Source organism: Phasianus colchicus, chromosome 4 (genome assembly GCF_987193195.1).
Source record: "Phasianus colchicus chromosome 4, bPhaCol1.hap1.1, whole genome shotgun sequence".
In the NCBI taxonomy this organism is placed as follows: Eukaryota; Metazoa; Chordata; class Aves; order Galliformes; family Phasianidae; genus Phasianus; species Phasianus colchicus.
The window spans coordinates 7,851,470-7,876,922 of NC_143439.1; the positions used below are offsets into that span (position 1 = coordinate 7,851,470).

The 25,453-nt window shown below is 36.5% G+C and overlaps 1 protein-coding gene across 7 annotated transcripts in view; it reads left to right on the top strand.

Moving 5' to 3' along the window:
• Positions 1-25,453, top strand: part of LRBA (LPS responsive beige-like anchor protein) — a 370,588-nt gene that overhangs the window by 168,696 nt on the left and 176,439 nt on the right. For all 7 annotated transcript variants that reach the window (XM_031588887.2, XM_090138536.1, XM_031588890.2 and 4 more), the window contains one exon: positions 20,739-20,863. In XM_031588887.2, coding sequence (XP_031444747.2) covers positions 20,739-20,863 — 125 coding nt within the window. The remainder of the gene's footprint in view (positions 1-20,738; positions 20,864-25,453) is intronic.

Genomic DNA, 25,453 nt, shown 5'->3' on the forward strand with positions numbered 1-25,453 from the left:
TTTAAGTTCCATCACAAAATATTTGTTCCAGGATGACTGGTTTTCCACTCTAGAAAAAGAATTAGAGAACAATTTTATTTCTAGGCATCTGGAAAGTCAGTCTTCACTGGTTAAATTAATTGTATTTTGCTTTTTTTATTCTTTGTTTCTTATATAGCTCATCTTGCTATTGCTCATCATTCACTATACTGAATTTTTAACTGGTGAACAGCAATAGGAAGCATTTAATGTTATAGCATAAAGGCCAAAAGTAAAAAGTGGTCAGAAATTAAGATTTGTAGTAATATTTTGCAAAAACCAAACAAACAAAAAAAACCCCACGAATCTTAAACCATAGAACATCATGGTTTTTGAGTTGCCCTAGTGTTGTTTTCTTTATTTTTTTCTTTATTCATGTGCCATGAAAAGGTACCACAGCATATTTTAGCAATTTTCTATTATGTAGACAGGTTGTGTCATGCTATTTTTGTGACTAAATTGTCAACAAGCATTGTGGAAGTAAAAACTATTCTCATTACTGAAAGGTACGGTGTTACTTGAGGTATTTTTTTGAAAATCTAGGACTTGGTATTTTGTAAGATCAACAATGTTAGATGATTTGGGATAGTAATCCTAAAAGAACGGTATGCATTACTTATGTTCAAGTGTTGTAAATAGTGACAGTGTCAAGAAGGATTTCTTTAAATGAATGAAGTTTATACAGGACATGCCATCTATAGTATGACTGAATAAACATTGATTCTAACCTTTATTCATGAAAGACGGTAATCTCAAGCTAATGCCTCACTTAACTCTGTACTTTCAAAATGATTTGCCTGATCTGATAAATTATGCAGTCTTTTATTTTGACCTTGTAACCCTGTAGAGTTTACTCAAACTGACTCTATAGTATTTGCCACATTAGCAGTATAATGGCTGTAACCAGTTCTTATACTACGATTTATTCTGCAGCAAAAGGTAAACACTGAGCCATGAAAATTTATTGATTCAATTACATGATATACACATAGTGCCATTTGAAAAGTGTTTTAGGGATTAAATCATTACATATCTTCTGTTTGCTCAAAAATCTGGGATATGTAAACAAGGAAGTATTGAGAAATATAAACTTCTGGTTTTACTGTATGGCAGAATGTGCTGTTAGACATCAATCTAGAAGTTGTTTAGGTCAAAGAACAAGCCAGACGTTGAACTCTCATGCCTGTATCCATGCCTAAGGTAACTTTTGCCCTCAGTTAATCCTGCAAGCATGTTATAATTTACCTTAACCGTGTAAATTATTTCTGCATTCAGATTGTGCTTGGGAGGCTTCTCAGTTTCTCTATTTGAACAAAATTGATGACAGTGCAAGTTCTTTTCCTTAAACAGCAGAAGGCAAGGCTAACAAAAAAAAAAAAAAGAAATAACAAAGCGTGGATTCAAGCACATTGTCATTTCATGACATCGTTAATTTGTTTCAGAGAACTGTGCTTCTAAATCTAACATAACATGTTTTTATCTTGAATTAGAATATCTGACGCCTTTATCAGCTCAAACTGAAGAGCAGGTTGTTTTTATGCAATCTAAAGACAAAATACAAAACCAGTTATTTTTATTTTTCTCTTATTGTAGTGACTTAGTGTTTACACACAAGGCAAATTCTGCATAATCTTTTCTAAGAAAATTACACAGTGGCATAATATTACAAAATAATATTAAATAGAATGAAACATTCAGTCTATTAGAGCATGGTCAGAAAGATGTCTTTAAGGTTTTAGGGTGCTGGAGCATAAGGAAATGATTAATTTCTCCCTCTTTGAGGTGGTATTTGCATTTACTCTAGCTGATGCAAACAGGGTAGGTGCTGGGTGTTGCAATATCCAATTTATGCCTGTGCTTTATGCAAACATGGTTTTGGAGGCTTACTCATATTTGGAACATGGTTGGGAGAAGGATTAAAAAAGACTTCTGAAAAGATCATTTTCTTCACAACAATACATTTACAATACGTATGCAGTTCTGGCTATTAGATCTGTAACTTAGGGCTTCTGATTAGCTTAGGTCTTGCACTGAAGACAGTTTCCTGTTTTACACTGAAAAAATTTCTTCCCCTGGATTTGTCCTTGGGGCAGTGTTGGTCTGGGTAAATGATGTTACCATGAATTCAAAGGCAGCTCTGGTAGTCGGCTGAAATTGCTTTATGGGGAAGCATGATAACCTGAGCGCTTAGAACACTAATATTTCAGGGTTAATTAGGAAACTGGAGAGGGGAAAATGAGTGGTATGTAGAGCTCCTGGTGTTTGTTTAGCATATACATTGGCTTCAAATGACCCAGTAGCAGGCAAATAGGAAACTAGTCAGTGACAGCCTGAATTACTGTATTTCTGTGGTACACTTATTCTACTACTGAAGAGTTTTAGATTTTAAGAGTGGGGTGGAATGAAATGGCAAGAAAAACAGGAAACGGAGTGTGTGTAAAAGCATTCACCTGTTGGTGGGAATGGATTTGAAGATGTCCAGAAGGGCTCATGACCAATAGAAGAATGGGGGATGTAAAATGGGGGTAGAAAGCGCAGGGGCCTCTGGAAAGGGAGAGCACTGTGGCTGATGAGAGCAAGGGCTTTAGAAAAGGGTGAAGGATACTTGTATCACAGTAAGTACTTAACGACCTTTGAGGGAACTGGAGAAAGGAAAATTATTTCCACATAGGGTTATAATGCTATAATCTTAAAAACATTGAATAAAATTGTTCTGATTATTTCTACAAAATCTAGATTGTCCATAATTTCCCAAATGACAGCTTGTTTCTGTTATTTTCCACCTTTACACTGTCAGAGTGTGTGTTACACATTCAACCATATTTTGGTCTTGTATATATATTGTGTATATAATATATATTGTATATATATATTGTGTATATATATATATTATTATGAAGTTCTTCATCAGAGGATTTCATGATCTTGTTTTCAGGACCATTGTCTCATTTAGTGCAAAGAGCAACAACCACTAAGCAACTATGCAAAAGTTGTTGGCACTTGAATTGCTGTCTGTAGTTGAGCTTCTCCTTGCTATGTTAAAATTGTCTTCTGATTTTAAAGTAACTTTTATTTTGCTTCTAACTGTGAAATAGATCCATGTACTATAATTAATACAAAAGACCATGAGCTTTTCTGTAGTTCTTATGTTACAGTATCTGACTTGGCAAATTTTCAGAGCACCTTTTTACAGTTATGTGCATTTATTCCCAAAGTACAAAAGGCAGCACAGGAGAGATTAAGAAGTGGTCTCTGACAGATTTTCAAAGCAGCTGGCCATTAAATACTTGTCAAGGAGTAAAGTAACTATTGAGTTTAAGTGCTCTGCATTTTTAGCAGTCCCCCAGTTTAGAGTCCAGTGTTTCTTATTTGGTCCTGAGAAGTTGAGAAAGTATGGCATCAGTGAAGAATGATATGTGAGAAACTTAATTCAAATGTGATGCCCGGTATCATTTGGTTCCAAAGTACGTTGCTCTTCTCTGAAGACGTAGAAGTGTCCTTTTCCAGCCTTCTTTTCCCTCGTGTTCCTTCAGGTATCTCTCAGCAATAAAGAGGGATTGCCCACCCAGATAGCAAGGAGAATAATCTATGGCAGCGAAAGACTGGAGATTTAAGGACAAGAGTTGTTACTAGTATATTTATATTGGAGAAATGAATCATATAATCATAGAACACCAAGGTTGGAAAAGACCTACAAAATCATCCAGTCCAACCATCCACCCATCACCAATAGTTCTCACTAAATCATGTCCCTCAATGCGGAGTCTAAAGGTTCCTTGAACACCTCCAGGGTCGGTGACTGCACCACCTTCCTGGGCAGCCCATTCCAGCACCTGACCACTCTTTTGAAGAAGTAGCATTTCCTAATGTCCAGTGTGAATCTCCCTTGGCACAACTTGAGGCAGTGCCACTGTGTTTCACAGTATGAAGTACCACAGTGTACTGGTACCACAATGTGAAGTAAGTTAGGAATATAACTAAATCCACACCTTCCTTGTGGATCAGCAGTAAAAAAAAATGTGATGTGCAGTAGAGCAGCGGAAGCCAGTGAACCTCTCTCTTGGAAGAATATGGAATTAGATGACAGAAATTGTAAAAAGAATGTTTGAAATCAGTAGTGAGAACGAAGAGCAGTTAAGATGTTTAACATGGCCATGTAGATGCGACGCGAAAATAGTGGTCAGTGTAACTTGATGTTTTGGAGTAGGCATTTCTTTGACTGCATGATATTAAAATATATACTGTATATCATATAAATTATTACTTACATATTTGTATTAGTGTATTTATTTAGCTGTTTTGATGTAGGCCCTTAAATACTTACGGGTTGTGTAAGTCTCTAAATTTAAAACACATTACGCACTCTACTTGTTCTTCGTTGGTGTAAAAAAAGAGAAGTCTGAAGCACTGCTCTCTGAGCACAGCTTGGTTGGCTGGATCTTTCATAGAGTTTGTCATTGATTCCATATGTGAATCTACTGTCTAGCCTTCGGTGAATGGTACCTTTTTATCTTTGGGAAATCTTTAAGCAATTTAACTTTACTTAGCTTATTGTTCAGTAGTAAGAAATAGCATAAGGAAAGTGATTTATTTTAAATACTATTTTACATAAAACATTGAACAACTTATTCAGTCATTGTGTGAATATAGCTCTATATTACTATTAATTTGACATTGTTACCCTTGATTGACAAGTTATTATCAGTGTGGTTTAGTCTTCAGATCAAGGAAGAAATTACTTATTTTTTTATAAAGAAAAAGCAAGGAGATAAACATATTTTTGGTACTTCTAGTGTGTCCACATAAACATAAGTAACAGGTTAAGGGGAAGGAGTGGTCGAAAATATTGTGAGTACTTTATATCATTTTCTTGCAACCTTAGCACTTCACCATGAACATTATAAATGATTCTCCTTTAGGTACTGACTTGCTTTAGAATGATGTATGAAATAATATGTGTTTTGCATGTCCTGTTTGTAATGAAAAAGGTCATATAGTATCATTTACATAATCTCTAGCCAGAAATGAACTCCAGCAATATCTTCTGTATAACATATACATTATCTGAGGTTTAAAACTCTCATTATTCATGAAAGTTAATTTTACGGTGGGTGTGAATGATCTATCTTATGGCTGCTTTTTTTGATCATTCTATAAAATAATATGGAGCAAAGCCTGCACAAATAGCAGGAAAACCAGTAAAGAGTGATGCATTTGCTTGACTCTGTGTATACCCGATTGGATCTTGATTGATGGCAATCATTTGTCTTTGTCAAAAAAGGAGAAAAATTCAGACGTTGAAATAAGAGTGCTATCAAACTTTCTACAATGGCAGAAAGATTCTATTAATGTAGCCTGGGAGTATTAACCGTCTCTGCTAGAAAATGATAAAGAATGTTAATTTTTTTTCTTGAGCATGTTTTAGTGTAAACTGCATTATTTTGTCTGTGTGCAAAGACTAAGAGGGTATGCTGCAGATTTATGGCACAGTGGGTTTGGAAGAAAAAAGAGTAAATTGCAAAAAGATATAAAAAGAGAAAAAAAAAAGCCAAATACAAGAGCTTAATCCTTCTGATTATGATTTCTCAACAAAACAATAAAAGTTTAAGTAGCATAGTGTCGTAAAATCCTTAATGCCGCATTCCAATTGATATTGAAGCTTTGAAGACTAACTTCAAAGGAGGTTGAACAAGAGCAAAAAATAGATATAAAATAAACAAAAAAAATGACAAGCTTGATTTTAGAAGTCCTTTTGTGTGTCAGGTCTAGGAATATTGACCCTTTACATGAATGGGCTTTAAGGCAACTTCCTCATTAATGATACTTAGAAACACAAAGCATATGCTGGTGGGTAATATTGCATTTATGGCAAAAATGTTATTTCACTGTATGATACTGCTAGAAATACAAAAATATTTTTACTTTTTAAATATATCATTCCATATATAAAACAAAACAAAGCAATGCATGATGGAGTTATCATGCCATTTCTACCTGTGGGTTTTATTATGCATCTCTTATGACCTCTGGTTCTAAATAACATTAAAGTTTGATTACTGAAATAGTATTATTGAAGTTATGAACACAGCAAATTGTTTTCATGAGTACTCACTCTGCCTTAGTGAGGCAATCATTTTTTGATCCTAGGCTTTTAAAGTGTAAAATAAATAGTTATTCTTTTAAAGAATAAAATAAAGAAAGTGTATTTTCCAACTTCAGTGTTTATTAGTCTTTGATGCATCCTTATGCATAGGTCATTCTGAAAGTAATGCCTCCTATTTATTTTTATGCAAACTACAATAGATACAAAGAACACAACAACACTGTTTGGTAGAACAAATTGTCAGCTACAAAACATTCTTTTTCAACATAGTCACTACCATTAGCATTTTCACCAGTGATGTACAAGAGCCTGCATGCTGTGCTCATAAAAATCTGCACCAGCAGAGATGACCCACTGTCACCACCCACTGCCTCACTGTGCTCACATCCACTTTTTCGTCTCCATAAATATTCAGCAAGCATCAGTGAATGTCAGTGGGTACCATTTTTTTCTGCATGGAGGAATTCAGTGACACGTCTTTGCTAGCAGACTAAATAAAATAGAAGGCATTACTTTCAGAGCAAACGTTATTTATAAGTATTTGAGAGATTTTCATTTAAAGAGCAGCTGAAAGAGAGGCTTTATCAAAACTGGGAGCCAGGAGCTTTTTTTTTTCTTTTTTTTTTTCAGTTTTATACTAATGTGCTTTATGGCCCTCATTGTCATTTTAAAGCGTTCGGCAATTTCTGCACTATGTGTTCTTGAGCATGTTTTTCCAGCACTGCCTTACTTCATTATGTGCCGGAACGTGTTGGCAAGCTCATGATTAAAACATGAAAAGGCACAGTGTTACCTGTTGTCACCTACGGAATCTTAACATCATTAAAATGTTGACAGTTTTGGAAGGATTCATTTGATAACTTTCATGATGCTGTTGCTACTCCTGCTGAGGATGCTAAGATGTGATTCTAGATTGGAGAGGTATTTATTCTTCTCAGTTTTATGGGGGAAATGATAGGGCAGTTGAGACATTTGTTATGAAAAATGACCTGCAGGATTGAAATCTTTGCTGTTTTATTGAGCAACTGCGAGATTACTTCATGATAGAGAAGTTTTGGAAGTGGTACCAGTATGTGTTAGATAAATGCTCTGCTTCCTATCTCCTTTTCTGAAAAACACTGAATGAACACCAGACTGATAATGTAGGATAGTATTAAGATTGAGGTCCTGTTTTTAGGTAGCAATAGCGTAAGAATCACCTTTAATGTTCTAGTAAGCCCCATTACTTGTGTGTACCATGGTACAGTCCTTAATTAGATGGAGAAATATTCTCTCTCATTTTCCTTCCTCTGCCTGTCACCCTCTCTGTTTCTCCACTTTATGCTGTTGTCTGCCTGCAATTTCTGTCACCATTCATACTACATCAGATTTCCCATTTGCTTTCCCCAAGTTTTTGTCCTAAGCAGACCTGGTTTTATGGCATCCCCATTCTACTCTACCTTATCTCCTACTGATTCCCAACTCTCCTTTCTTGATCACTAGCAGATCATGTTAGCGTAATCCCTCCATGTGGCTTCTCAACTCTCACGTTTTTATCTTCAGTGACTTCTATATCTAGATGCTTTCTTTACTGCCTCAGCAACAAAGGCATTTTGTCTGTTCTTTATTTGGATGAAATAATTTCCTCCATTGTGATGCTTACGTTGCAATGAATGTGGAGAGAGCAGTGTAGAAAGATAACTGAAATGTATTTCTCCCAGTGCATCTCAATCTGTCTAGAGTAGTGTCGTCAGAGAAAGCTTGGACTGTTTTTTTTAAAGATGATATTCTGAAATTTTGCTTAGTTGATCTGTGGAAATGTGTGTATTTGTCATGGATATGAACTAAGACTGTTCTCTGTGAGTTTGATGCACACAAAGTCACAGTCTTGGCCTGTGATATGGGGATGTCTGGAAAGGATCGTGGAAAGAATGGGCAGCATCTTCAAAGGCGTTTTGCTATTTGCAGGCCTCTAATGGTTGTATGCAAACAGTGATGGCAAATGTGGCCATCACCATGGCTTCATTTGGCAACTTTGCACAGAAATGATACAGTAAATACTTTAGGCACTAGCTTCCGTGTAAAAAAATTAAAATTCTCCTAACATAGCTAATTTTGAGTTACAAAATTTTGTTCCAAGTGCTTAAAATTTAGTAAAGTAATACCTTAAGTTCTTTATCTCAAATCCCACATGGCGTTTTGTAATCTTTCTGTGATAATTGTCAGGCTGTTTCTGTTCTTTCTGGCCTCTTCCCTCACTGGATTTTTTTTTTTCCTTGGGAAAATACCATCTTGCAGTGATTAGTATCAAAGATTGGTTATTTCTATCATATAGTTTGGTAAGTAATCCGTAGCTATTGCTGTGATTTGCTGCTTTCCCCTATCGCTTCACACATGTATTTCATTTCCAAAGTTTAGCAAAGTTATTCCCTATAAAGAGGGTGAAAGTCCAGATGAAAGCCATCCCTCTTGTGAAAGCCATATTCTCTATCCCTCTTAGTGACTGGTACAACAAAGTAAATGTTAATGGTGCGTGATACTGAAAATGAATCCTGGTGACCTTGAGAAGCTGTAGCAAAAGATCAGATTTTGAGTCCTTTTACCATTGTTTTCTTTACTGTATTTTTAATTTTTTGTTGAAAAAATGTTTTACTGAGTTGCTCTGTGTACGTTCAGTATTTGAAACAATCTAAACTAAAAATTATGAATTGCTTTAAAAAAAGAAAACTGATTTGTTCATGATTTTTTATTTTATTTTTCCTATACCCCTTCAGGGGAAACAAACAAATTCTCTGGTGAAGGTAACAAACTCTGTGAACAAGGTTTCTTGGAAACCTCGTATTATATTACTACATCAAAATGTTTGAGCTCTTTAATTTTTCTTCTTAAGCTATTGAAATGAGAAATTAGCTTAGTTTAACATGACACGTGATTATTTCTAAAGCTGAATAATGGAGAAAGATGTGGCTTTACAGATAATTATACATATAGTTTATGCATGTGGGAAGAAGGTCATGTTCAAGGAAGAAAAAATGCATTGTGGTGCAGTATACCTAAATTATACTTCTAAATTTATGCATGATAATTTAACAGCAATATGGTCTTAAATAAAAATAAAATTCTCTGGAGAATTTACCTAAATCAGGAATCAACAACTCTAAAAATAATAATAATAACAATATGGAGAATTGTATGGCACTTAAGAGTTCTGCTCTCATGTTCACATCCTGGATTTTCAATATGCAATTTATAGTTTTGTTAGGGGCTTTTTTTACTACCTAATGGATTGCTCTTTTCAGTTGTTTTCCATAAACTCTAACAGTATCACATACTGTACATGTCCTTCATTTATACATACAAGTTGGAATTATGTAGTCTAGAAACTAAGGTTTCCCCAGGCCTCTTAAAACTTCCTTGCTATGAAGCCTAAATGATGTTATTATAAAAGAAATTAGAATAGTCCCAGCGTGCTGTTTTCCACAGTACTAATTCTTCCACATATCTGTGCTCTGACCCTGAGGGTTGGGGCCACTGATACTTGCATTTGTTTGAAGTCTGCTTCTCCATTCTGGGTGCATACTTGGAGGAGAGGCTCATAAGAAGGAAGAAGATAGTGGTAGTAGACAAGCCACGTAAGGCTCTACTGAGCTGGAAGTAGCCAGGAACTGGCACAGTATTAAGGGAGAAGTCATAGACGCTCAGCTTATTCTTACCTTAAGCTTCTACTGACATTTTTGATGCAGAATTTGAGGCTGGCCTTTTGGTGAGAAAAGATGCAGCCATTTCGGGGCTCTTGTCCAACAGGTGCCATCATGTCTATCCTTTGGGAGGGAGGGACAGGCAGCCTCAGACTGTTTGGGGTGCTGCTGTAGTGATGTGGTTGGATGCACTCCATTGTGTTAACCCACATTGCTCCATTCTCCCCTTCGGTAGGGAAATGCTTCAGTCATCTTGAGGGGATGTGGGACAGGGATTGTTTGCTGCATGGAGCTTTTGTTTCCAGTTGTGAATGACAGCTGTCTACATCCTTCTTCTCCATGATGAGGTGCCATGTTGAGAAGAACTGCTTTGTGTTGAGAACACTGTGTTCTTTAATTTTTTTTTTTTTTTTTAAATTTTTTTTAATACGTTTGACTTTAACCCTGGTTGCTCAGAAGGCTGGTAAGTTTGTCCTAAAAGGACACATAAAGGAGTAGTTGGCTGTAGAGAGAAAAGTTGGAAACCTTGTCAGGAGAGGTAATAGCATCACTGAAGAAAAAATGGCATTGTCTTCTAGCGTGTATCTCTAAGGATGCTGACAAAGGGGCAGGGGCTGGTGTGCTTATTTTAAGTTCACTGAAATGAAGTAGGAAACATTTCCTGTTTTGTTGCATCTAAGCTCTAACAACCTTTGTTACCAATTCTGTTCCTGAATGATAGATTAAATGCTAATGCTGTTAGTTTTGAGTGTAAAGTGTAAAGGATATGTGCTTTTCTGCAAGTAACCCTTTAGTAACACTCCTAACACTACTAAGAATGGCTTCTGCACTTGCCTTTCATTAATATAGCTATGGGATAACTGTGATTTTCAGAAGGAGCTGGCTACTGCCTTCAGACCCTTTCTGACCCTTGGCTGTCTGTAGGTCATGGCTTCAGTAGCGTGGGAGATTAAAGCTGCAGATATTTAGGCAAGGTCAAATTAGAACTCAGAGATCACAAATGAAGTAGTACTTGAATTATCTAAATGCTAGATGACAGCTGAGCAGAAAAACTGGCTATAGAATGCCTTTCTACCTTCTTGACATTCACCCCAGATACGTACTTCCATGTTTCCAAACAGAAGTTCACACATCAGCTCTCAATCTTGTGAACACCTGTCTCATCTGACTGGACTGCCACACTGCTTCTCTACTCTCAATAGTAGAGCACAGGTGCAGTTTTTTGCCTGGTTTTCATGGGCTCTGCACCTGCAGAGGCTGCTGCCTCGCAAGGGGCTACTCCTGGGCAGCATCTTCCCTTGCTGGTGGTGTGATAGAGCAACTTGTCTCCTTGCCATGTGTGCTAACTGCCAACCTTCCACTTCGTTGACCATGTACAGTGTGACAACAGTCTAACAGAAAATAAGGTTTTCAAGTTACTCTTTCCTTCATTTAAACCTTGGCTAAATACCATTTGCTCTGTGTGGCCTGAAAAATAATAATTTGGTGGTGTGTTTTTATTTTTAGATGCCCTTTGCAAGACTTGTAAATGAGAAATATAGTTAATAAGTTAAACATTTGTAAGGGTTTTTGGTCCTATTGTCGCTTCCTGACCATGCTATGGTATTATGCTAACAGTTAGGAGTCTTACTCGGTATGCTTCTAGTGGTCTTGCTGGTTTGTACTTATTGTTTCCTGTCTCTCAGAGCTATACAATGTTTGCAGTTGCTTGAAATCTTTCTTACATATGTTCCTGCAATCATCACCCGATGAAGTCATTTCCCAGATTCTTGCCTGCCTCAGGATTTTAAATCTTGAATTAAAGCTTTGGCAGATGTGTTAGCCTTGAAATCATGCTGGAATGCTGGTGCTTTTTTTGTTGTTGTTTTTATTTGTTTGCTTTTAAAATTACACAAGCTTGGATTTTATTTATGTCATCATTCCAGTACAGAGAGTAGAGGAAATGCATGGAAGTTTTGAATTTGGATGGTCTGTGAGATATTAGTGTCCTACCCTGCAATCTAAATTGATAACACTTTTTCTAAAATATTGTTTTAACAGTAGTTAAACATGTGGCAGACTTCAGACCTGTGGCCCATGGTAAACTTCAAAGCAGAGTGGCAAGTGTGTTCAAATTAATTTGTGATTAAGCAAGAGCTTAAAGGAGGCTTTTCCTATCTCCCAAGATGCACTCAAATTCTGTCCATGAAATAAATGAAATATGTATATCTCGTCATTTAAGGACTCCAGAGACAACTTTCTTTTGTTTATTATTCCAGGTTAAAAAGAACCAACAAAATAAATGACATGTGTAAGCAGGCCAAAGTTGCTTTATCTCTCACAATTTGGAGAGTATCGTTCCAATCACGGGGACCAATATGTTCCTCTTTCCTGAATGGAAAATGTTTTGGCAGGCTGATTTGAAGAAAAGTGATCTTTAACAGACCTCACATAGGTTTATTCTGGACTGGAATGCTACAGATGTTGTACCTAAGTCACTTGCCGTCTTTTCTATTCCTCTCTTTCATGTATGTTGAATTGCAGAATTAATTTAGTTACTATATATTAATTTCAACTTACTTTGAAAAAAATTGAGAAAATTTTTGTGAGGGATAATATGATTAGTTTAGACTTTTCTGGCATAGGACCCTTAAAAAATAATAATTTGAACTTGTGTTACAAGAGCATACAGCAGAAAAGTAATTGCTGAATTGGATGAGTGCACTGATACATTTTTACAGAAGTGAGAGAAGTATCCAGCTGTTAAGAAAGTCATAAAAGAAAAGGATGTAGGTTAGCCACAGCTCTTAAAAGTGCAGATATGTGGGAATGTGATTTCATCCTGTTTCTTTTAGAAGTAATGGCAGTGTAGCTGAAAAGTTTGAGACCAGTTTATGCTAAGATTTTTTAAAAATGCTTTACTCTAGTTCGTGTGCTTAATACTTTTGGGTTCAGAACAACTGACAAATGAAATGTTTTGGTGAAAAGTTGGTCTGTGTGTACAGACGTGGTGAAGGGTTGTTGTCTGAAATTACAAGCTACTGAAAAGAATTAATCTGAGTTATAATATTTCACTGTACGTTGCAGAATCATTGTATGTTCTGTGATGAATTATTTGTGTGCTAAGATATAGATCCTTTCTGTCTGTGTGCTTGTGGTGAAAGCGTCAGAGCTGGTAGAAATGTTGAAGGAAGTGGATAAAGCTTTATCTAGCTGCTTTACCATATATAAATATATCCTCTGACCCATGTTGTTGTGCACTGTTGTTCATTTTTTGTAAGGGTGGGTTGCTGGTTACTACAGACTAAATTTCTGCATTATCAGAAAAAGCATCAAAAAATAAAAGTGTGCCTTCTTTTGGAACAGTTTGTGGGATCTGAATGAACTCACGTTATTTTGAAAAACAAATTAAAACTTGCTGACTGTGATCAGGTGTAGGATGTGAGACATCTGGGAAGACCTTTGAGCAGCTGAGTCAAAGCATTTGTTTACAAATTTGTGATGTGTTCTTTCTTCCATGCCTGAATCATGTTTGAACTAACCTTACTCAGAACCAACAGAAAGGTTTGATGTTAACTTAATACTTACAGAGAAATAGAGTAATTTTTGGTTAATTCATGATTAATCTTGATAGAAATACCAGCAGAATTGAACAGCGTTGCAAGATAACTGTCTTTAAAAGTGTAGCTTTATTTTAGTGATCAAAATAAGATCAGTCCAAGATAAGATAGTGGTCGCAGCGCACATGATTGGTGCTGCATCGTGTATTTAAGTGGGCCCTCTTTGAAGTATCAGCATGCACAGGAATGCCAGCACTTCAAAGAATGCTGTCTCCAAAAAAGCTGCAGCTGTGAGTGGCCACCAAAGGGTTAATAAAGATCAAAGAAGAGAATACATAAACTCATACATAAACAGAGCTGTTTTTAAACTGGAAGTTAAAAACATCATCACCTAGGACAGTGACACCTGAAAGGTGGGCTTGTCTTTATCGTGACGTGGTGCTTTTATAATCTGTAAAGGACTGAAACATTTATTGTCAATATTTCTTTCTAGTTTGCTTTTAATATGAGAGGTTCAAAGCTTGTCAATGCAGAAAAAAGCCTTTGTGATATCTGAAATTGGCATTGTTCCTTCTCTTTTGTTTTGCATACACTAGTTAAAGGGGAGTGGATTTGGAGTATAATTCAAAGGACAGAATCTGGGAGGCCTGGGCAGGGAGTTGTGGCTGCATTGTCTAACGGATGGCTCAGACAGAGATAATATCATGACTGTTTACCGTATTAAAGACCTCAAACAGCATTTGTAGCAATTTTTAAAATGCAAATCTCAGAATTACAGATCTGTGCTGTTTGTGCTGTTTTGTTTATCTGTGGAAATAACACGAAACATCTAGTAGGGCATGCTTCCCTTGCTGACATCTCCATTTTTTTTTTCTTTACAGTGGAAGCACGTAAGGTTTAAAATGTACCAAGGTCTCTTACAACTGTACAAAGGTCCCCAGAGTAACAGTTTTGTGCTCATTCCATGCAAACATTGTGCCTGAAGCTCACACCCTACTTTGCACATCTATTTCTTCTGAAAGATGTGCAAAAGAACGGGACTACTTCCTCTCCTGAAAGCACTGGGAAAAAAAAACACATATTTTGGTAGCACTGAAATACTTATGAAGGCGAGATAACTTTTGGAAAATCCTTCCTAGACAGAGTCAAATGTTGTCTTGGAGAAGAGTTAGGAGAAGCAGGTAGACTATGCTAATCTAAATAGATTGCATTAATATTATGCATTATCAATATTATATCAGAGAAGTTTTACGCACTGGTCTTGGCCTTTTGTTATGACCAGTTGCTGTCACTACAGCAGTAACTGTAGGAAGGGCTTAAGAGCCTGTCCTATGTATGATGTCTTTTGCTTGAGGGATCTGATTACTTCCATTTGAGGAAATCTTTCTTCTGAAACTACTGAATATGAATGTCTGAGTAGGAGAAAAATGAGAGATAACATGAGAAGGCAGACTCTGCCATGTTGCAGTAATGTTATATGGTATGTCTTTCTTAGTATTAAATACATTCTCAATCATAGAATCATAGAATATTCTGAGTTGGAAGGCATCCTCTCCTTCATTCTTTCCTTCGTCTCACCTGTGCCTTTCTTTGCCTCATTTTTAGTTATGTAGTTGCTGACTACGCTGCAATGTAAATAGACTACAAATTGTAAAACAGAATGAAAGCGTTCAAACTTAATAATCATAGATTGTTACTATGATTGAGTTTATGGCAGAGCCCCACCGATGTTTGTGTGAATGTGATCTTCTTTCTGGTCTTGCTGTTGAAGAAAATATAGGTAATGTAGGTAGTATTTCCAAGGATCTCAAGGCATTTGCCAGAAGTTAATTAATCTTTAATATTCTGAAGTGGATACGTTATCAGCAAAGTGCTATGGAATACACACAGTGAGATAGAGGATAGCTGGCCAAATAATATTTTACTGGCAACTGGCTTAATACTAACCAAACCTTTTCCTGTGTGCTTTGCTAATGCAGGCAATGCTGTGAATCAGATCCTGTACCTGATTTACTGTAAAGCAGTCTTTTTCCTACTGCATTGGTTAAGTTTTATTCTCTGCTTAGGTTTAGTGGATGGCATCAAAGACACTGGTTTGTGGGAATTCTGAATGAGATGCTGAATTTGATGCTGTTGCTGAGAACTTCCTTTTCAAGCTACGTCTACAGGGCCATGCTTTACCAGTGTGAAGCTCAGTGTTCTGTTTTCTGAAATGTTAGACATTTTTGATCACATTACAAACTGTTAATGGTGTTTGTACACAAAAAAAATCTTCCGAATCACATTTAGACACATCTAAATTTATTAATGTACTGTTGTGTAACTTTTTTAAAAAATCATGAGTTGTGAAAGCTTATTAAGAGAGCGGTGAAGGGTTTCAGGAAATGTTTTACTTGATTTCTGAGATCTCATTTTATCAAGTGGCTTGGATAAAGATATGTTGCACTGTATTTTGAAAGGCAAAAAGCAAGACATTTGAGTTTAATATTCTAGATGAGCAGCTGCATGAAAATGCAGTGGATTTCTGTATTCAAGATAAAGCAGATACATCAATGCAGGCACGTTGCATTTGATGCCTTACGGTCTGCTAGCAGTATTCTTTCAAGATTTCTGCAGTTCTTTCTAGAACTTCATCTCTTTTATCTTTGTGTTGACAGTTGAACGTGAATACCTATTGCTTTTTTCGGAAAAAATTTTTTACATATCATGCAGCAAATGTCTGGTTTGAGTTCATGAAGTGTTTCACATGAAAGATTAAGTTACCTAGATATAGAGTAAGAAAAGTTACTGACCAAAGTTATAATAACCCAGCATTTCTTTTCTTAAAAATTGGGGCATTCGTATTTCCTACTCCTACTTAATTTAGAAGTAGCACCTGATATTGTGCGTGAGCTATTTGATGAGCCATGGCACCCAAAGATTTGAATCCCTTAAAACCAGAAGCTTTGGCAGGCATGTGGTTAGAAATAGAGGAAATTTCAGAATGCTTTTTCTCCCACATTTCTTTCCAAATCTGTAATGTGGCCCCTGATGGATAAGCAGTGTTGCCACTCTGTGTTCGGTTGTGTATGAAACTAATTTAGCTCAGATCTGTGTTACCCCTCTTAAATTGGCATTACTGACTGATTGTCCCATGATGGCCTTAGTGGAGAGCCTAAGGATTGATTGGGTTTGCAGATTGACTTACCTACCTGACTCTACAGTTAGAGTTCCAATGAAACTCTATGAATGAAAAGTCTCTCATGTGGAAATTTACCTTGGTATCTTCATGCATGAGAATGGGGTGCTACACTTGCTGCATGATTACCATCTGTGTTCTCATTCTGTGGTCTGGTAACAGCCTTGGCTTCTGAGTGCATCCATGAAATAATTTCTAGCAGTACAAAATTCACTTTGGCTGATGTTTTATATCTGCACTTAATGGGAATAATTACCATGCACCAGAGCAAGAACTATTTATCTTTAAAAATTTGGTTTTAATCTCTGCCTCTGCGGGTATTTTCTGTAAAGTTGTGCTGCTTTCACCTTTCTTTCCTTTTCTTTGGTTCTCTTTTTGTGCTCCTTTTCTAAATACTTTACTAATATAGAGATCTGGTTGGGTGCTTCTTTGGCATGCTAAAATCCATTCTTGATTAGCTGTTGGCCAAAACACAGCCCCAAGACCTCTCATACTGTTGCTTGTGTAGGTTTACTGTTTCTGTCCTTTTCCCCACCTTGTAGAATACTTTTTGTATCCCCACTGGCATACTGGCATACTGACTGATTCTTTTCTATGGACATAAAAAATAACAGAATATCTTGAAATATACAATGCATAAAACATTACAAGAAGTAATTCTTTAGCAATAGCGTGATCTTCATTGCTCTGTGCTTGTACTGCTTAGATTCAATTTAAGTCTCCTTTGGATATGAGGACCTCAAGGTTATTCTCAAGCCTAAAATACATTTCTTGTAATACCATAATAAAGCTAGCAGGCCAGTTGGTATGCTTTGTTTCCAATTGGATTAATCTTTGAAAGCGGTAAAGAAAATAGGTTTCCTGATCTTGTTCTTGGAATTAAGATATGTTGGCATGTAAACTTTTTCCCTTTGACGACAGTGAAGCATCCTTTTCCTTTACATTATATGCTCTAAATCCTGTCATAAAGGTTATATTGATCACTGTGTATTTCATCTAATCCGTACAGTTTTAACTATCTACTTAGCTAAATGGGAGTTGAGAAGAAAGTTTTATCTTAAATCTGAGCGCTCAGCTGGCAGTTTGGAGAACTATTTGAGAAGAAAGCAGTGTAATGGTATTTGTATTTGAATAAGACATTTAATATAAAAGTATTGCTTTTATTCATTCAATATTGTTACTAAGGAGCCACCAATTACTGTGTATCATGTTAGTGAGGCCCCTGACAAATCCATGCAAATCATACGATTTATAATTCATAAATCCCCAGTCCCCTGAGGAACGTTGCTCTTGCACTTACACTAATTGAGTACTTATGTTCATTGATCCAGTCCATATAGCACCTTTAGTCCATATGGCAGCCTTTACTGCAGGGCCAAAAGCTTCTGTTGTTAAATCAAACAACAAAAACCCCTTGGTTAACAGCACTAGACTGATCTCAAAATTCAGTTACTTGGCCCTTTGCTTCATTATGCTTCTGTCTTTCAGCTAGCAAACTGTAGCCAAGTCAGAGCAATATTTACGTCTGTCTCCCCCTGGCTGTAGAGGTGTAAAGGCATGTTATAGCATTCCTGCTTGGGGATGGGGCTGGAGCAGTTTGTTGGTCGTACCTGTGAGTGAGTTGTTCTGATTTACTGGCTTACGTTGCTACTAATGCACGTTTGTCCCAGTAGCTGCTCTTAGATGTGGCTCATTTTTAAGAATTAGACAGTAGGTGTTTACTTTTGGCTGTACAGGTTTTTTTTTTTTTTTTTTTTGGTTGGGTATTTGTCTATCTGTAAAGAGAACAATTTTTTGCTTTCATCACACAGTGGTTGCGAATGGTTATAAATACACAAATAAGCAGTTGAGTGGTTGGTATGTTGTAAACTGTGAATAGTCATTGAACTGGTGAAGAACAAGGAATCCGACGTAAATTTCATATGGTGAATGCAAAGTAAAGGTATGGGACTAAAGATGTATTATGTTTCAGGATAGTATTTTGATCATACTCTCCTATTTTTCTAATAATTTTAACATAGTATTGTAATACAGTATAATTTAAATTATTATCCGGAAGGCTGACAACACTTTATTCTATCAAAACTGTAGAAAGATAGATGAATGACAAATTAATAATTTACCATCTTTGCATAATACTGTGGCACAGAATACCAGAAGGATTGATGGCAGAAGAGGTTAACAAATTTTAGCAGCTTCCATTAGCTTTTCATTGTCATATGTTTGTGGTGCTGACTGAAATAAGCTTTGTAGGAGATCTCAGTCTAGGGAACTAATTACTTGTGCCGATTGCCATACTGATGAATAGACCCTCATTGTATCATTCCCCTGAAGACGAGGAGCAGTCTGTGATTCACGACTGCATCCTGGCTGATATTTGATAATAATTTTAACAGATAAATGTAGGTAGGCAGAATGATGAAGTGCCTATCCATGCTCTCCGACTATCAAAGGCATGCACATAGCCAGCTGCGTTCTGCCTTTTTTCTATAATGGCTAAAGGAGAATTTTAAGTTATTAATCGAGCTTTGAATCTTCCTGTGTTTTGTGCTGCTTTGTTTGGTTAATTATTCCAAAACCACTAGATTTTATAACCAAAGCACTCAAATTGTAGCGTGATTGTAACACACAAAGTGCAAATATAAGATGTTGAGCTATTTGCTGCAAATACTTCAGTATTTTTCTGAAATTAGGAAACCAGGATGATGAAGAAAAGCACTGTCTTTTCCTTGATGTTAGAAAAAGGCACAAATTTAACAAAGCTGAATACAGGAATAGACTTTTTTTTTTTTTTTTTTTTTTAATAGGATTATTTTGTCAGCTTTTAAATATCTAGGAATTGTGTTTAAAAGGAAGGCTGTGCAAATGGTTGTGGCTTTTGTTACTGGGTGCATTTGAAACTGGGTGTATGTTAAATAAAACTAATTTCTGCCTTTAGATCTCAAAACTAGGAATATAGATATCAGGTATTTTTAACATTGGGATCTGTAAATTAGTTATGGCTATTCATTTGTCAGTGTTGACAGCTGTACTTTCTATTAGCTCCTGGACCAGGGATGGAATATATGTACATTGCCAGTTATTGTTTTAGTACTAGTTACGTTAACAAACAAAGCCAGTATTTTATAACTTGAGCATACAGGTTTTCAGGCTATAAACCTATCATGCCTATTCTGTGTGTCAGGCGTTTTTTGTTTGTTTATTTTGCTATTCCTGAAATCGTGGGGTTTTCTTGGTATCTTTTCTAGGCTAAAATATTGTTTTACAGTGGCGTTCAGTCACGATCATCTAACGAGATAGTAACTGGCACTTATATATGACCATATTAAAAAGATCTACATATATTTGGAGCATACAGTGGAATATAATGAATTTGATATAACCTTTTCTAGATGTAATTTTTAAAGGTATGCCTTCAATATAGCAATTATTACACATCATAACATGTAGTTTTTAATTAAATGTAAAAACGCAACTACATAAAGCAGAAATCCAATCTGATTTGCTTGGAAATAGATTGCTATTTCCCTCTTCTGGAATGGTTTATTTAAAAACAGTAAATGGAAAAGAAATGCATTTTCTTGTGTTGTTCTAAGCCTCAGGGGCTAAATGTAATGAATATTTTAGGAGATTATTTTAATTAAATTCCTGCACATCTAAACAGAGTAATATTTTATTATCACATACATAACCATGTAACTGAGGTATTCATTAAAGTTAACACTTTCTGGACCAAGAATTCATGGTATGATTTACTGACCTTGTGCAAAAAGGCACAAATTAGGAAGAAAAATGAAGGGGGACAGACTTTGATTAATATAGGTAATGCTATACCATATTTATAATAGCCTTTTCCCTATTCTGGTTTATAAATGCAGTCACTGAGAAAGGTGCCCTGCTGAGGCTGAAATGAGGCTGAAATCGGAGCACATGCCACTAGAGTGTGGGGAAACTGATCACACTGTCAGCAATTCATTTCAAAATGATGTATTTAGTGCTCATTTCACCTTCCAAGAAAAAAGGGAAAGGAGTTCCTTAGACTGGAAGGTGATATTGTTATTTTCAAGGACATACCTAAGTAAAAGATTGCAGAAAGGGGGGAGGTTAAAAAAGAAGAAAAAAAAAAAAAGGCAGCGCAAACAAGGAGAGCTTTATGCAGAAATTCAGTGCTACCATGCTGTTTGATAATTGCTAACATATGTGGCTCCTCTGTTTCATTGTAGTCGTCCTCGTGAGTTCTGGCGCCTTGACTACTGGGAAGATGACTTGCGGCGCCGGCGACGATTTGTGCGTAACCCCCTTGGATCGACACATCCTGAAGCGACACTAAAAGCAGCCGGAGAACATGGTCAGTGTAAAAACTGCTTCTCACCAATAGCAGCAGGTTACAGTACCTGGAGAGAAGGTTAGACCTTCCTTCCTAGAAGGTGCTATAAAATTGTCCCAGATGCCAAAAGGTTTGTCAGCGCATTTTGGACGTGCTCCGTACACAGATGGCCTGACCGTTGCTTATTATAAGCGATGCTGGTATTTGTTAAGCATCCTCATTACATATTAGCTGAGAGATGGCTTGTTGTGCACGCGTTGCACGGTGATTACAAATACAGTTCTTACCAAGTACAACAGAAGGGTATGTCATTTTGCCATTAATTCTTGGACACACGTTCTTGTGGTAAATTGCCTGTTTATGACTTAGTAACTTCAGAAGATAACAGTCAGAGATTCACAGCCATTATTTCAGTTAGCCCTAGCACGTATCTGCCTATCCTTACGGATAGATGTAAACAAAAACAACGCTTCTAGAGCTAAACTTTATCAGACCTTGTGTGTGTTTAAGTCCTCAAGGATTTCTATAAGAATTTGGTAAGGAAGAAATAGTAACAAATGCGAGAACATAAAGTATTGTTAATGTTAATTTATTGTTAATAAATGGTACTGACGACACCTACCTGGCGATTTTCAAAACACATCACATTTCTAACAGTTTTTTTTTCCTCATATTATTTTTGGGGATCACTCGGCTACACACTGCTATCTGTTCTATAGGAGTGCATTTACAAAATGAATGCAACACTCGCTTTCGGAACTCTAACAAACCAAAAGATAAAAATCCACAGCTAGTGAACTTTGGGTTTTAGTCTGGAATGTTTGTCTATGTGATCTAATGGAGAAAAGTATTTATTATATTTAAAAATAATTTGATTACAATTATCCTTTCCCTTGAACGCACATCACTAATTAGAATCATTTAAATGTAGGTATTATTTTCCTTTTTTAGTCTGTGAATTACAGCATATGTATACATACACACACATATTATATGTGGAGATATTCACTTCATGCTAATTTAAAATTATTAAGACTGTTGTATGGACATAGAAGAACATTGCTGTCATAAAGTTAGTTTCTATCAGGCATCTTAACCTCTTGCACTCAGCCTTAAAAAGCCATTTCTGGAAGAAAATGTCTACAATATGTCAGCTGATATAATGCCAAATGTGACATCAGTCCTTTAAAATAAATGACCATACAGAGAATAGTCAATAAAGTGATCTAAAAGCAATGTTCATAGAGACCTACATCATTCTCTATGGAAAGAGGAACAAGATGTAGAATTAATTAACCCACTTTTTGCTTTGGGGCTTGTTGTTGTTAATACTGTTTGTTGTTTCTATGCCGTGGACTTTAATGACACAAGATTTCTTTCTGTTTAATGCCACTGGATGGATAAAGAACTGCCCCCTTTAAAAATTACGTAGCTTAGATTAAATTGGTCTTGACACATTTTGAAGTATTCTCCTCGTGCATTCCTGTTAAATTTTTATATTGCTTAACAAAACATTGAAAAATAACATTTATTTTTACCGCAAAATATTTACAGCTCCTACCTGTATTTGTGTAACTTATTTTTTCATAGGAATGAAACATAAGTGCACGCTATAGAATTATTCATCTTTCACAGTGAAATGATATTTTCATTAATCCATGCCGTTGTTTCAAGGGCTATTGCTCATACTTGGTTTGTAATTGACAGGAGTACAATTTTTGTCAATATAAAAACAAAGCTGAATAGAGGTAGCCCTGTCTGATAAAGGATAGCTACTAGCTAACTGTGGTAATTGAAATAGGGCTAATTTTTTTTGTCATTCCTTCTGTTCAGCATTTAACATCCATTACAGTGTTCAGATATATTTAATTTCTTGATGTTATTTTATTCTGAATTTAATTGCATAATACCCTAATTGACTGTTGTCATTCTGTTTATTTACATATCAAGTGAATTTTCTAGTTTACCTTATTTATGTGATTTCTGAAAGTACAGCTAATGGCTGTCTGCCTGAGTGTAGATAGGCATGCAGTGCTCCTGTTCTCAGACTCTCCACTGGCAAGGTGTGAGATGACCAAAGTACAAACTGAAGTTCAACTAGAAACTACATATAATATGTATAATGTATACAAATACGAAAGTGGTTTTGCTGTTGATGGTGGTGTGTGTGTGTGTGTGTCAGTCAAAGGATACAGTTGTAGGATAAGGATAAGGGTCAGCCTAAATAATCACTTGATCTATTTGTTTCTGAAATGTGCTTATAATTTTTTAGTACTACCTAATTTCAGGTCAGAAAGTAGCATTGTTCTCGGGTTTTCATAACTGGATTTTCAGACCCTGGTTCCAGGATGTGAATATCCTTAGAATTTGCAGTAGGCTTTTCCTTGATGTTTTATAATTATTTATCAATAATTTATCATTAATTATTCTGTTTCAATTAATTGTACGTGTCTCCAAAGAAAAAGCATTTTAAAATGATGGATCAGAAGTTCCCTACCGCCTATTTAAACTTTTCTAAAAAGAAAACAGAACAAAACTAAAACTGAAATTGGGCATACGGTATCTTGCTGAAAGGGAAAATAATGCATAAATAATGGAAAAGTATTGTTGCATACTTGGTAGCATGGATTTTAGTACACTCGTAAGTACACATTAGCAACTGCTGGGTATCTTGCAAATCAAATCATATGTATTCCTATTCCCTGTCGCAGAGAGCTCACAGTCATGCAAAGATCACAGTTTTCAACTGTGGAAAAAGCTTCAGAAACAATCAAAAGCCTAGATATTGTTCAGTAAAACCTACAGAGAACAACAACAATCAGCTCTGTTGCAGCCTCGTTGTGCATCGTAGTAGCAAGAACCAATCTTTTCCAGGGATTGATTTGATTTGAAGGAGAGCCTCTGGTGCAGAGGTGGCAGAATAAATACCTGAAGACTGATGTTCTCTGTTCAGACAATCAATACCAGCCCCATGACTATACTTCTGGCTACCTTCTAGTTAAAAACAAATTTTTTAATTCTGACAATTTAATTGCCATTCCCAAGTTCACATTAACTTGCCTGGGGGAAGAAAAGGCTTTAGGTAATTTTTCAAAGGAAAAAAAAATCTTTCCAAAATGGGTATTTATAAAAGTCAGTCTAGCAGCGTACCGGGGGGTAGCGGAAAGAGAGGTGAGGATGGTTTGGGAGAGAAAGAGTTAACTCTCTGTTTCTTCTTTACCATTTAATGTTCAGAAACAAAATCAAAATATTTATAAATTATACAACTTATAAAGTCTGAAAGTCAGAATTCTATTCCTGGAAGGTAACGTTGAGCAAAAACGAGTAATCGAAGCCTCTCCGAGTTGGAGCCTGACCCCCCTCCCCTCCCAGTACATGACTTTGCAGGATAATCTTTATCTGCTTGAAAATGCAGTATCTGGCTTTTTAACAGGTGATTTTGTCTCTATTTTAATTCATATTTCTTAAGAACTGGGCGGGGGTGGGGTGGGCCAGAGAGCAGTCTTGTTGCAGCTGGAGCTGCCCTCAGAGCATTGTGACTGAAAGTGCGGAGCACTGACTATGTACAGTATTGAACTTGACTGGTCAGTTTTTTTTTGCCACGGCTCAAGGAATGAAAAAGAAGTCTGAAAAATATTATTTTAACAATCTGATGGGAAAGTGCTTGCTTTCCTTAATTTTGTCTTAAAAAAATAAAGACAAATAACTTAGGGGAGCTTCCAGGAGGCCTTTTTTTTTTTTTTTTTTTATTCTGATAAAACAAAGTGAGAGGAATTTTTTTAATGCATCTTTTTCCTGTAATTGTTTTTCCTGATATATTTGCCAGACATTCTGTAGGGTGCTTCCTGATACTTTATTTGTTTTATAACATCTTTTAAAAATCGTGTTTCTTCTTTAAGTTGTAGACAAATAATTCAGAATAACCTGCCTTTCTGTGTATGTCGGGAGCTGAATGATAATTTTTACACCCAAGTGTTCCAGAGATAGAACTGGAAGAAATCAAGCTCTGTGTAGATATACTTGCAAAAAGCTCCTTGAGAGTGGACCTTCCCAGTCTGTCTGGGAAAGACTGCGTGGAAGTGCAGTAGTGAAATGTATGGAGGAATGAGTGTGCCAGGTAAACACGCTGCCAGCACAGCATAGGCCATACCTTTTCGTCTTGATCTTGAAAACGGGCAAGTGAATGAGTGGAGGTCTGCAGGGCTGGAGCCAGGAGGTGCCGTGATGCCAAGAAGGGGCGGATCTGGCAGAAAGCAGCCTGCCCCAGCACATGTCTGAGCAGGGTTTGGGACCTGCGCCGTGACATCACCCCTGCACGTGTGTGAGAAGTGAACGTGTCGCATGATAACTAAACATGCCGCGTGGTGGCATGCATCTCCAGTTGGTAAATACAGAAAGAACTGGACTGTGGCTTATGGAACTGCATTCATCTGCAAAGCATAAGTGAATCGATGTGAATTGTATTCCATTTCTGCACAGGTACTCACGTGCCCCTTTGCCTGGAGGCTGTAGGTGCAGTGCTTTGTTCAGCCCAGTGCAGAACAAGCAGACCTGGGCTCAATGTGCTGCCTGGCAGCAGTCTTGAAAAAGGCAGTTCTGCAATGTGTGTAT